The sequence below is a fragment of the Atractosteus spatula genome, chromosome 6, assembly GCF_055471065.1.
Source record: "Atractosteus spatula isolate fAtrSpa1 chromosome 6, fAtrSpa1.hap1, whole genome shotgun sequence".
NCBI lineage: Eukaryota > Metazoa > Chordata > Actinopteri > Semionotiformes > Lepisosteidae > Atractosteus > Atractosteus spatula.
Window position 1 is genome coordinate 62,629,267 of NC_142711.1, and position 13,314 is coordinate 62,642,580.

Below are 13,314 nucleotides of genomic sequence, written 5' to 3' on the forward strand. Positions count from 1 at the left end.
AAACAGACCTGCGATGAACGATAATCAGGTTTGGGCAGTATGGAAAATGTACGGTTGTTTTTGCCAAAATAACTGACTGTTTTGTTGTTAATAACATATTTTCCAAAAGGAAATCCCCATTTGCTGAAATAATCTGCGATTTGAATAAAATGCATAAGAAAACAAAAGTCAGGATCGATATTGTTTCTTTAAGAATATTATTTAACTGCAGTTCATAAGAATTTTTATTTTGTAATGTTTTTAATCACCTCGAAATAAAAGGCGTTTTGCTGCTGCTATTTCCACCATATTGCGGAACGAGACGAGACCTGTGCTGTAATTCTACACAATGAGTAAAAAGGTGATAACGTTTGTATTGTATATTGGATGATGCGTATATTAAACTCCAACGAAACACATGAATATTAAAGAATACCCGAATTTCACACATTTTAAGATACATTTAGGAAAATGTTCACATAACACATTTCAGATATTATTAAACGCACTACAGATATTAAACACGAGCATTAAAGCACAATTTCGATTTACCTTTTCACCCGCGTTTCACTACTATGTCCCTCTGCTGCCCCCTGCTGTTCATGATACCCTATTACACAGCCTCTTAGTATCACAGTTTGTAAAGTATATACCGTAGATAAAACCTAATGACAGTCTTACATCTGCGCAGATGTACATCGGGCCCTCTGTCTGTAGTTCAGGGCCCCTGAAGGTATATGGTTTTCCGTTTCACACACAAGTTCTGAGCATGCACCAAGCTCTCCAAAACAAGACCGCGCCCTAAAGCGTACAACAGATTGATGTGTATCATAAAGGTTTATGGGGGAAAAAAAACTCCTCTAATCTTCACGAAAAGGAGCCACAGACGACACCAGACTGTTAAATAAAGCTCCAAGCCAGCAGGACAGAGATTGTTTGCACTGACGACTGCCTGTCTGAGACGGAAGGTCTATCGCCAAGTGGGAAGACTATAATAGGGTGCAAGATCTCAGAAGTGCTCTATGCGTCTGAATCTCTCTTCCACGGTTAACCTGCAGCCTCTGCAGTAATCGGCGCTTCTCTGAAGGCGCCCCGCAGATCGCCGGGGGGGAGGGTGTCGCTTCCCAGCGCTTGAGTCATCCTTGCCACCATAACTCTACCGCAACAGGTAACTTCCGGTGTGTGAGAACCTCAGGGATCAATGTCCTGCACCAAGGCGCACTGAGCTTGTTTAAAATCTGTTCTCCATCGATCACGGCACGGAGCTGCATGCTCAAATTCCGTCTCGCTATTCACTTACCGGCAGCTTTTTAAGGTAATTTTTATACAGTAGCAGTTCACTTACCGGTATTATCCCGGTGATCATATTCTTAATGTTATCGTTGTATGGAGGCCAAGGAAGATGATCTGATCTTGCCTTAACAAGAGGTCGGAGTTTATAGATTTCCCCTCACTGCACTGCCCGCTGTAAACCAAAACCCCCCCTTTTTTACACAAATCTATTTTGCGAAAAGCAAACTGCCGAGTTTATTTTTAATGTATTCATGTACAGTATCTTACAGGACCTCTAGACGCTTCTCAATTTTAATGTCGATGGGGGGACATGTGGACTGCCCTCACCACAAAACGGCCATCGGTGAGTGTGGGGGCTTCAGAGAGGGCACCTCTTTCATGATGTCTGCTGTCTGTGTTTTGTGTCTGCAGCTGCTGCATCACTCGCTTTCAGTAGAAAACTGGACTGTGGTACATGCAGCACAAAATCAATAAATGCGAGATGAAGCCTGTTAACGCTTATCGGAAACCTGAGCTACTAAGCAAATGTAGCAAACCTTGCCCGACGCAGTGATTTAGAGGAGGCACTGAGGTGGGCTGTGTCCTTTCAGTGCCAAAGTCCGGCAGGTCCTGCCAAGTCTCCGCTGCAAACTGAAACTGTCATGTGGCTGACTGGACAAAGACAAGATCACTGGTCAGAGTGGAGAAGAAGGAAGGAGCAACGTCAGAGGACGTACGGAGCAGGTACACAGGGCAAAGAACAGCAAGTGGACCAGAGGAGCGAAGGGTTTCACCTGGCCTGTAGGATGAAGGAAGATGAGTGGACAGAAACCCGACAGCCTCACCAGAACACTAGGCGGTACCCCTAAGAGTGGGTCACCCTAGCTTCAGCCACTCCCACAGCAGTCGTTTCACAGGGGACATACTGGCCCCCTCAGTCAACAGCAGTGGATGCAGCTCAGCCTTCATAACTGTCTCACTGCTGGTATTTCATATCGCAGCACAGTGATTGATTAGTCGTTTCCTTTTCCCATAAAACATTTGTGTTAACAGTCTTTTGCGAGGGACAACAAAACGACAGCCCAACAAACCCACCCTTCTTAGAAATACTGTAGGTTATTCATAGCTTGTTAAGGGCCTTGTGAAGTGCCTTTACAAGAGTAGGTTTTTAAATAAGAAAAAAAAAACGGAGACGCATTTTAAAACAGGCTGGATGGACTTACCAAACACTTTGCCCAGGAACAGTGTCTTGATTAAGTTGAAGTGGACGTCTGAGGCCTCAGGCAGAGTGTAGCTCACCGGAGGGTAATGATCCAGCTATGAGAGAGACAAGATGCTCATTTCCCAGTGCACGCTCCAGGTCCCGGCACACAGCCAGCTTCAGACCGGCGTCTGCACAGGCCGTGTCCTTCTCTGCCCCCGCGGTCACGAGTCGGGGAAGCGTGCTCGCTCCTCTGTACGTGGAACTCTACACGCCGGACATGTAAAGGAAGAGCACAGAGCCCGCAGTGTGTGATGCCTCCTTGACTTGGTCGTTGAAAGGGGCAGAGAAGAGAAAAACCTTGCAGAACGAAGGTTAGCGGAACAGTCGGCACAACTGGAAAACAGACTCGGAGTGTGACGGTCAAGGCAGGTGTGCTGACAGATGGTACTAATATATATTGTTTACAGGAGTCCGCACTTTATTGAAAGAATCACAGGTAGATTAAATCATACTCTCTCCATTTATATGATTATGATTCCCGGGATTTCAAAAACAGAGAAGCAAAAAGGTTTCCACCTTAGGGTCTCCCTGTGGAGAACCGATAAACAATTTAACATTTTATTGACATGCTGTGTACAGTTAAGAGAACAAAAGGTCAATGGTTCTTGACGTGCCTGCAGAATACTATAAATGAGCAGACGTTCATCAGAACTTTGTCTCCCCCTGGTGGTAAGATTGTAGTTTTCTTTCCAGAGCAAAATCCTATGTATTTACAAACATACATATTGAATAAAAGTGGTTTCCAGCTGTAGTCCTTGAGGACAGCTGTCTCTAGATCTGCTGGACTTTTAATTATAGGCCAGTTTCTATAAACGTTCTAGCTATGACATAGTCTTTGATTTCTGTTGTTAAACACTGAATGGGATTTGTAATGGGTACTAACCCTGTCAAAATTTCAGAGATTCAGAAATGCCCTTGTTAAGGTGTGACGCCTGAAAGGTGACCAATCGGACCTCTGCAGAAGGACTTTGTGGGAGTGTGTTACATTCTCATTCCCACCTGTGTTTGTTCATAAATTGACAATCTATTAAGACTGTCAGAAATAAGGCAAGCAAGTTGTGGAGAGTCTGCCTCCAGCTCTGGAAACTAATGTTGTTGAAAAAAACTAAAATAACTAAAAGTTGAAACATGTTATTGGCATACTGTGGGGTGGGTGTGTGGGTGTTTGAGCTGAGCTGGAGAGAAGACCAGCAGACACAGTGACCGCCCAGAACCAGCAATTGAGGTTTGCTGCGGACTGAGCTAGTCCTGGACCTCCTGCCTTCTAACAGCCCCAGTAAAATTTAATCTCCTGATCCTGGATTTATAAACCAGATATTCAGTCAACAACACAAACCATACAAGACCGCCTCATGCCAGATTCCCAGACAGTATATTTACTGCTTTAGGACATCATGATATGATTTAGGGGCATCACTGCGGTGCAGTGGCTGGTATTGCTGCCTTGCAGTGGTGGGGACCTGGGTTGAATTCCAGACCTGGGGTGCTGTCTGTGTGGAGTTTACATGTTCTCCTTGTGTTCCTGTGCCTTTCCTCCTCTCTGTCTCTGGAAAAGTGAGGAGTAGCATCCTGGATCCCTATTCTGAAGTGGGTAGTCGTACAAACACCTTTTCCTTTTGAGAAATTGTTTTGTATTTGAAGATAATTTTCCAGATCTCATTGACAGCGCATTTGCATTTGATAAAATATGTGTGCACTTAACAATGTTTTATAAAGGTATAAAAAAAAATAAATGCGTGTAGTGTTTCATCTGAGGTGTTAGCCGTTGAAGTGCGTCAAATTGATTGATGTGATGCTTTCTCCCAGAGTTCCCAAAGCCTTTTCATTTGCTAAAATGACTGACAGCCTCCCCCCTTTTATGACAGTAATTTGATCTCACTCAAATTTTATAGTTCTGTCTCTCAGGAACTTCGCCTGGTGCTCACTCCTGTTAATGGAAAGAAGGGAAATAATGTTGCACAATTAAATAGCTTCCAGCACATGTACCTTTATCTTAGAAAACAAATTGCATATGTTTAGAGATGGCAGGATGCCCCTATCAAACCCCCATCCCTTCAAACTGCTCTTCCCATTCAATCTCCTTTATATTTGATTTCATTCTCCGGAAGGGGAATTTATCACCATTCCAAAGAGTCTCACTCTGAGGGAGGCTTCCTTCTGGACATGCCCTTGAAAGTAACTATCTCACATCTATATCACGCAAAGAACTAATTGGCAAGGGAACAGCTATAAGCAAAATTAATTGAACATTTTTGTTCTAAAAGGCTGATGGAGTGGAATGTCAGCGCTTCAAGCACAGTGCTCTAATATTCATGTGATGTCCAGGCGAGGTGAGAACAAATTTAGAGTAAAGGAACATCGATGAGACTTCTGGGAAAGGTCTGAGAATCTTGTTCACCAGGGGAACTGCATTTTGGAGAAAACATAATACGCACTAGGCACTAAAACACTTGTTCTTCAATACGAATTAATGGAAAGAAAATAACAGTGAACAGAACAGGCTGTTCATTCAACAAGACTTAAGAAAAATATGAAAATAGATTTAATTTTCCTGACTGCTACTGGGCCTCATCACATCTCTCCATGCTTGTCATCTTTAGCTTCAGCAAATAAATCATTAAAAAAGGAAAAATCTACAATAAAATCCCAGTTTATTTCATGTTTGTAGGCGTGTTTGGACAACATCAGTGACTGTGAGAGACTGGGTGTTGGAGGCCGTACAGTGGGTGTCTCATGGATGGATATTTGGTTGGGTTAAAGATAAAAAAAATATATGATGTCCTGCAAACTGACACTCAACTTATTTTTAACTATCTAGCACCTTTGCACATGCAACTCATGGGCACTGTCACAACTACAACTACCATTCAGAGCTGGCATTTTCCCAAGTAGGCTACTATTTATCCTAATGTTCAGTCCAAGCACTTCTCTTCCAAATAAAAAAAAAATCAGTTTATTATCAAGGGTACAACCAAGCTATAATCTTATTGTATACAGCCAGTGGTGCCTTTTACTTTTTAAATTGATCCTTTTTCTGTTTGTTCTGTTTCCAAGCAGTATACCAAGGCACTGAAGCATGCATGGTGCTATAATAACATTAGTAAAAACTAGATATAATGTATAAGAAATCCTACTAACATTTCAAGGTTACAGAATAAGTGTTTTATAGGCAGTAAAAGGCACGCTGAAACCAGTTCCTTATAGAATAGTGCAAAACAGGGGAACACACTATGATGGACCAATTGTAGTGTATCCATTGTCACCTCATTATATCAGTAATCTCTGTATGCTGGACTGTAGCTTTTAGATGGCAAGGGAGTGGCTGGCAGTAGACCGCACACTGATCCATGTTGTGGACTGTGTCACGGAAAACCCAACCTTGGAATTTACAACCTCTGCACTACTCTGATACACGGTTAACATCCTGACATTTTGGTGACATTGATGAAGCTAAGAAGTATGCTCTGCAGGTACTGTTCCTGCAAATTTCACTGGGCTTTAGATCATGATTTCACAGTGTTCAGTTAAAAGAATGAAACTGATTTCCCGAAGAGGGACGTCCAGCTGCTATTCAGAAGTGAATTCTAAAGAACACATTAATTTTGTTTAATGTTTAATAAGTTATAGTAGGCTTTCATCTTTGATCAAGAGACATGTTCAGAAAGGACAGACAGCAGGCATTATCAATTGTAAGGGCACTGATTTTGATTTCCTGATAGACAAACAAAGAAAGAAACAGCACTATTTTTTTCATCATCATTATCATTGCTTCCTATTATTTTAAACAATCATGTTTTCAAAATAATGGCATTTATACATGTACAGCTTAAAGTTTAGGAACAAAATCTTAGTCACAAAGTTCTCTACTTGACATACTAACACAAACTGAATTCCCAGACTGAATCCAAACTCTCTTCCCTCGCCAGACCTGAAAGATCGCAGGTCTGCGTCTTTAACACTTGTGTGCCGGTATCCTGGGGAGTGGAGCTGGCCCTGTGTCTTAATTTTCTGGCTGAAAAGCCAGTTTTACAGAACTAAAAACAGATCCTTTTAACGAATGGACTTCACACTGGGGATGGGAACGGAGGAGAAAACGCAGCACCAGGAGCTCAGAGAGTTGATTGAGAAAAGAAGAGCCCACTGCTTCTTATCTGAGAGCTGAGAGCTGAGAGCTGAGGCAGAAGCAGGCTGGCCTCACACACCAGGGCTTGTTCAGGGTGGTGGGGCTACACCGGGGAGGGGATTCGGACAGAGGGGAGGTCTTTCACGATGACAGAGCCCTGCCACCCCCCAGGATGTCCCTTTTTGTGCTTCTTTCTTTTTGTTAATCTAAACTGATAAGACGGGGAGCAGCAGCCCACGGGTTGACCAGGGAAACAGACAGCCTTTCGCGTCTATCCACTGCCCTCTTCCTACTCCCTTCCAAACTCTTCCTGGCTACTTCCATCAAAGATCGCAGAGATCAGTGTGACGCTGTAGCTGGGGGACTTCACACTTGACAAAGAGGGAGTCACTGCATTTTCTATAGCCATTTTTAGAAGGCCAGCGAATGCCGTCTTCTATTTTGATTAATTAAACAAGCCCATTTATTTAGACCTTATATGTAAAGGTTCAAGAGTTCCAGGATCTTGCAGATCCAACTCTCCAACAGCCTTATTCTTATACTAAGACGACATTACTTGGCAGATGAATGGCTCATCCTCCACTTACCAGCTTGTTCACTGCTAGGGGACTTTCAATCAGGCAGACAGGTTTTTGGTCAGTTCTCCTAAATATCAAATGTCCTAAAAAATTTGACTTTCTGCCATTTAGAGATCACAATACCCTAATAAGGGTTTTCACCAGTGTCTGCACAGCGTATTGGACATCCAAGAGAGTTGAATATTCTGGTTTTTGTGGCTGTATTATGACCACCAATGTTCAAAAGTCCGTACCCTGGAAAAAGAAGCAACCCAATAACATCTGGATCTTTCTGCATCCCAGCGAGTTGAATACTCCTTGCCCGGTCCTAAAAGAACACAAATAATTCCGCATCGCACTTTATTGCGGCTTTCATCTCGGAGGCTTTGTTCCAGGCCTTCAGAGCCTTCTGGTGCTCATTATGCCTGCCAGTGTCAGCCCCTGTGCTGGCCGCCCGTGAGGTTTACCTGCAGCTGTATGGTTCTCTCCTCCCGTGAGATGTTCACGCTGTGGGGCTGTCCGTTGGCCATGTTTCTGTGGTCCACGTCAATCTTGAAAGGCTCCCTCAAGCCGCCCAGGTTGTAGCGGATCTGCAGAGTTCCTGTCAAGAAGATCAAGTCTGGTCTTAACGACCTCTCCAAGGAGTCCAAATTACCTGAGCTCGACACTTCAACCGGCTCACGTATCGAAATGTAAGGGGTGATTTTATCATGACAGGTTGTGGGGAAACTAAGGATCTTCAACATGAGAGTCAGACCCATGCTGTACTCTACGCTGTGCAAAATGGGATTAAATTAACGGCTACTAAGTGCGGGGATCTTCAAAACAGTGGTGATGGGAGAGTTCTGAGTTAAATGATTTGAAAAGCTCCTCGTCCTGAAGATGTTTTCTTTAAAAGTAAGTTAAACTTTGCAGGTGTGTGATAAGTGAGGCATAACACTCTTTCCCCTTTTGTCTCCTGCGCTGCTTTGAAGAGAGACAATTATTCACCTCATGACATTAAGAGGTTTATTCCTGTTGGTATACCTAGGCTATCCCAAAGGCAAATCCAAGTGATAAATATTAATACTTATATGATAAATATTTATAAAGCAACTTTAATAAGGTAATAATATTCTATAAACCGAGTGCAGCTCCTTTGAAGAACATCTAAACTATGGATGTGAAGAATGTTTTGACATAAACATTTTCTTTTTAACATCAATGCAGTATATATTTTACATGCATTTTTACAGAAACATTGGCTCATTAAACATTGTTATATTTTCTAGTAAAGCAATTTGTGCATCATTTTCTTAAGACTCCTGTCGACTCCTAATGCTTAACATCATTATGGAAATATTGGTGGTGCAATTGATTTAAATGAAACTCCTTAATCAAATCATATCAAACGCAGCAAAAGCATGTTGATAGCACATTTCTACAATTTACCATTAATTCAGAAGTTTATAGTATTTCAAATATACAGCTGAGTAGAAGCAAACATGTTCAAGTCATCAAAGTATCACTGTCTACTCTGGAATCACCTTCAGCTATTTAGGCTCCTGTGAGCAGCTCTTTTACAATTCTGTTTGCCACATGTACGGTTAATGTTGCTGTACAGATTGCATGTGACTGTGATTGTGTTCTGCTTGGCTTTTCATTTAAGTTTGTATTCACTTTTTAATATTATATGTAGTGTTGTACATCTGCTCCATCAGTGTTCCCTTGCTGTACCACAAAGCAAATTCCACTAGTACCTGGATGGGAGACCTCCTGGGAAAAACTGAGGCTGCTGCTGGAAGAGGTGTTAGTGGGGCCAGCAGAGGGCGCTCACCCTGCGGTCTGTGTGGGTCCTAATGCCCCAGTATAGTGACGGGGACACTATACTGTAAAATAGGCGCCGTCTTTTGGATGATACGTAAATCCCGAGGTCCTGACTCTCTGTGGTCATTAATAATCCCGGGAAGTTTCTCGAAAAGTCGGGGTGTTACCTGGCCATATTTCCCATTGGCCCTTACCAATCATGCCCTCCTAATAATCCCCATCTCTGAATTGGCTTCATCACTCTGCTCTCCTCCCCACTGAGAGCTGGTGTGTGGGGAGAGGACTGGCGCACTGTGGCAGCTGTCACATCATCCAGGTGGGGCTGCACACTGGTGGTGCTGGAGGAGAGTCCCCATTACCTGTAAAGCGCTTTTAAGTGGAGCACTATATAAGTGTAAGCAATTGTTATAAATTATCCTTCTGTTCTTTTAGCATATTGATGTGGACTCCCGGTTTTCAGACGCGGATCAGAGCTTGGCGCTCCGACTTGCCATTGTGTCGCAGAACGACGGCCATGTAGTCCTGGGTCTTGGAGCTGATGTACACGAGAATGCAGGGGGTGTTGGTGGTGCTGAAGCTGAAAGCCAGGTCCTCTCTGGTGAGGTTGAGCTCGGTGGGCATGCTCTGGGGGGCAGCCTTCCCGTCCTTGCCCGCCACAGCGTCCCTCTGGAAGCTGTACTTCACCAGCGTTCCGGCCTCGAAGAAGCCGCCCACGTCTGACAGGGGGAAAGAAAAAACAGGTTTATCGGCTGTGAGTTGGCTTCTACTGCGGATAAAATTAATTCAGGACCTATTCCTTGCCGACACCCCAGGCAGAGGCAAACATCTTGAATTGATCACTGGAGAGAAAACCCAGGGGTGCAATCGAAGAAAGGGTTTTTTTTTTCCATTGGATCTGCGAGCATGGAAATTAAAACAAAATGCAGAACTTGTGCACGCTCTAGAGAGCAAACCGTCGTCTCATTATCTACTGTTTTGAATAAGCAAACAAACCAAGGGTAATTAAAGCAAAAATTGGTTGAACACTCCTCCACATGAATGTCTAGTGTTACAGTACCAATTTACACCTTATTGGCTGATAATAGTGAATAGACTCTGACCCCTGGTTTTCCATGCGGGCACACCCATAAGGCATAATCTCATTGCTAGAGACCAGTACAGCTAATGGTGGTTGCAGAAAGCTGGGTCAAAGGGCAATAAAAAGAATTAACATAAGTCCTCCCAACAAATTGATTTGCTCTCAGAAACTTTTGTAACACTTGGGTGGAGAATGAGCACTGCAGAGTGCATGTGAGACAGAAACAAAATATCTCAAAAAGAGCTAATTAAATACCAGGATACAAGTATCAGGATCACGAGAAGCCACTAGGAAACTGGAATAAGCCTCCGAGTTGGAAATCATCAAGCCCTTCTCAGTGAGCTTTCAGAACAAGAATGCAGTCAGAAGAATGCTCAAATATGGCTTTCTGGAGTAGGAGTAGGAGAAAATCACTGCAGATAATCGAAACAGGTGAAAGATATTTACTGCTGTTGTGCAGACCATCACATGTCATCATGTCTGGAGCAGTGCAGCATTTGGATGGATTGTCTCCAGTAGCCGAGCATGACTGGTACAGAGCAGAGGAGAGGCTGAGGATAGAAGGACATGCCCACACAGGCAGGGGGTAGGGAGGACCTCAGATCAAGAGCCACGAATGGTGTTAGTCATCTTTGAAAGCTGCATTGAGTTACAGCTCCTTCTGGGAAGAAGCTGATCGTATTTCAAGGAAATAATCGTGAGTATAATCCTGAATACAAACTAAGCTAATTATTAATCAACCAACACTGCTTAATCGATTTATTGATTAATGAATTTACACTGATGATGCAACTTACAGCCTACTCTCAACTTCCCATATCATCGTATTACATCAGTATATCATTATCTCAAAAGCACATTTTCCCCAAACTTCTGATACGGCTTTTCCTGTATCCTTTGGTGACTTACCACACTGTTCTTGCTGACATACACTCTTACATGCACTGGCTAATGTGATGTCTGGGCCTTGCACATGTGTTTCATATGTGCCACCTGACGCTGGCGAATTGCTTCTCAAACTATGCAGCTCTAAGACTCTGCAAGCTGATTCAAAATGCATCAAGGTGGCCTTGATTGATGCAACTGAAAGATCATATTGCAAAGCAATAAAAAAACTTCAGATGGGAAATATTAAACAAAAACTTAACAGTGTCTCTTCTTCTACTTAGCCATGACACCACTCACTTTCTTATTCAGTGCTCTTTAGGCAGGTCAGAAAGCTGATCTGCTACAATACGTTTGAAATTACAGCCGAACATTCACTCAAATCTCATTAGTTAGCATTGGGTGAGCAGTAGAGGTAATTATGGAAAATATGCTAATTCTGTTGCAGTGTTTTTATTAACTGACATTAAAAATGTAATATGCATGAGAAAACAGACCATGGATATGTCTTACCTCTGTATCTCTTGTATTCTTTTTATACTTGCAATGAGTTTAGTTCCAGAAAACAGAAATCAGGAGTCTCTGAGGGAAAACCAGCACCGCAAAATCAGTGTATCCCATGTGCATGGTTACATGTTAAAGTTGTGTTTTTAACTCATCAGCATCAAAATTACCCTATCATTGCATTCTTTTCTCAACAGGGATAATAAAGATCTCACTGGGTCTTTTGAGACCGTATCGCCATCTAATTAAGCAGGCAAACAGAAATTCGCAACTTCAGCTGTGTGTGTAATTAAGCTCAGATGCCACAGACTCAAAGCATTTACTGTGATCATCGTAAAATGTGGTGGCTGTGGTGTATTGGAGGCTGCGAGCACTCCTCTTCGGGAGTTTCATGTGAAGGAGATACTCGAAAGCAGGTGTGAAAATTGTGTATGCAGAATGTGGTGGAGAAGTGAGAGCCAAGGAAGAATCACATAGCCTTTTACACACAAAACCATTCATGGTTGGCATGCATATATTTATTCATGTGTATGTACATGTATACACAGTATTTAACTACTGAGGAGTACACACACTGAACACCTGGCGCTTGTTTCAGGGTTCTGTGCAAACACTCTGAGGTACAGTAGCTTCTTGTTGGTCATTCTATTAAATATTCATAGTGAAGCTACTCCGAGGGTCCTTACTGACAACTTGTATCAAAGGTAGGTAAGTGTGGGGCTCTAATTAGGGGTTACAGATCTTTCTGTTTCCTTGAGACATATTTATTCTGTCTGAACCAGGTTCAAGTTTTGCCAAAATACATTGAGTGGTCACACGTGAACTGAGCTGTGACAAGCTTATAGAGTCAGACACTTCAATGAAAAGTGTAAATAACTTTAAATACGTGTAAATAGCACTGGGTAATGAACAAAGACCTCTGTCTCTAGGATACCTTAAAAAGGTTAAAAAGTTAAAGAGGATTTCTGCTTCCCTGAGATTGTAATCCAGGACAAGAAAGATGGCTAATTCACAAACAGCCACAAGGAGGCAGGAGACGAATCCACACCCTTAGTATAAATAGCACTCGTTGGCAATTTCCCGGGAAAAATAATCTGCTCCATTTCTCAAAAACTAACGACCAAACAAAGACAAAAAGGCAACAGGACGTCTCTCAGAAGCCGTGCTCCTCTGATCCAAACACAGAAAACCATCAGAATGCATGTCAGCTCCGCGCCGGTCAGCCTTCCAAAACCCCACAATGGGCTGCTGCCTTCATCTTTCTGGTCATGTCGAAAGTATCAGTTTTGCTCAAGCTGTGAACAGTGCTTAACCTCCAGTGCTCGCCTGACAGAAATGACAAACATCTTGGAGGGGAGCGCGTCAAGATTGGAGAGAGAGATAGCTGCGAGAGACATGATGCTTGTGCTGCTATCACAGCCTCATTACAATGCACTGAGTCTCCATCACTGCCGCAGAAGCATTGCCCCACTTTATCACCAACCTGCTCGGGGCTGTTTGCAGCTGCCAATTCAGGGAGAAGGTGCACACAATTAAAACACAATGTGCCCAGTGCTCCTAAGTGCTCGAACAATTTATTATTTAGCAACTACTTCTTTCCAAACTGTGGAATGCAATTACTTTAACCTGCAGGCAAAAAAGAAGGAAAATAAATTATTGACTGAACTGCCCCAGAATCAATGTGTAAAATATGTAAAAAATGTAAATCAGCGCTAACGTGGGATATTATGCATTTCTCAAACATGTACACAAACCATACACTGCAGCAGCAGGCAGGTAACAAAAGCTGCTCTCTCTCTGGGGATTAAGAGGAGGAGTGTGTGCAGCTCCACCAGGGGCTGGGAGT

General features: G+C 43.0%; 2 protein-coding genes across 2 annotated transcripts in view; both read right to left on the bottom strand.

The window, feature by feature from the left end:
• LOC148833170 (contactin-associated protein-like 2) overlaps positions 1–7,790 on the bottom strand; it is a 43,154-nt gene extending 35,364 nt beyond the window's left edge. The window contains exons 1-2 of the mRNA XM_088918617.1: positions 7,663–7,790; positions 2,475–2,568 (exon numbers count right to left, since the gene is read on the bottom strand). Coding sequence (XP_088774743.1) covers positions 2,475–2,568; positions 7,663–7,725 — 157 coding nt within the window. The 5' untranslated portion in view covers positions 7,726–7,790. The remainder of the gene's footprint in view (positions 1–2,474; positions 2,569–7,662) is intronic.
• A 1,667-nt stretch (positions 7,791–9,457) lies between these two features.
• Positions 9,458–13,314, bottom strand: part of LOC148833171 (contactin-associated protein-like 2) — a 43,913-nt gene continuing 40,056 nt past the window's right edge. Inside the window, exon 12 of the mRNA XM_088918172.1 lies at positions 9,458–9,717. Within this exon, the coding sequence (XP_088774298.1) occupies positions 9,458–9,717 (260 nt within the window). The remainder of the gene's footprint in view (positions 9,718–13,314) is intronic.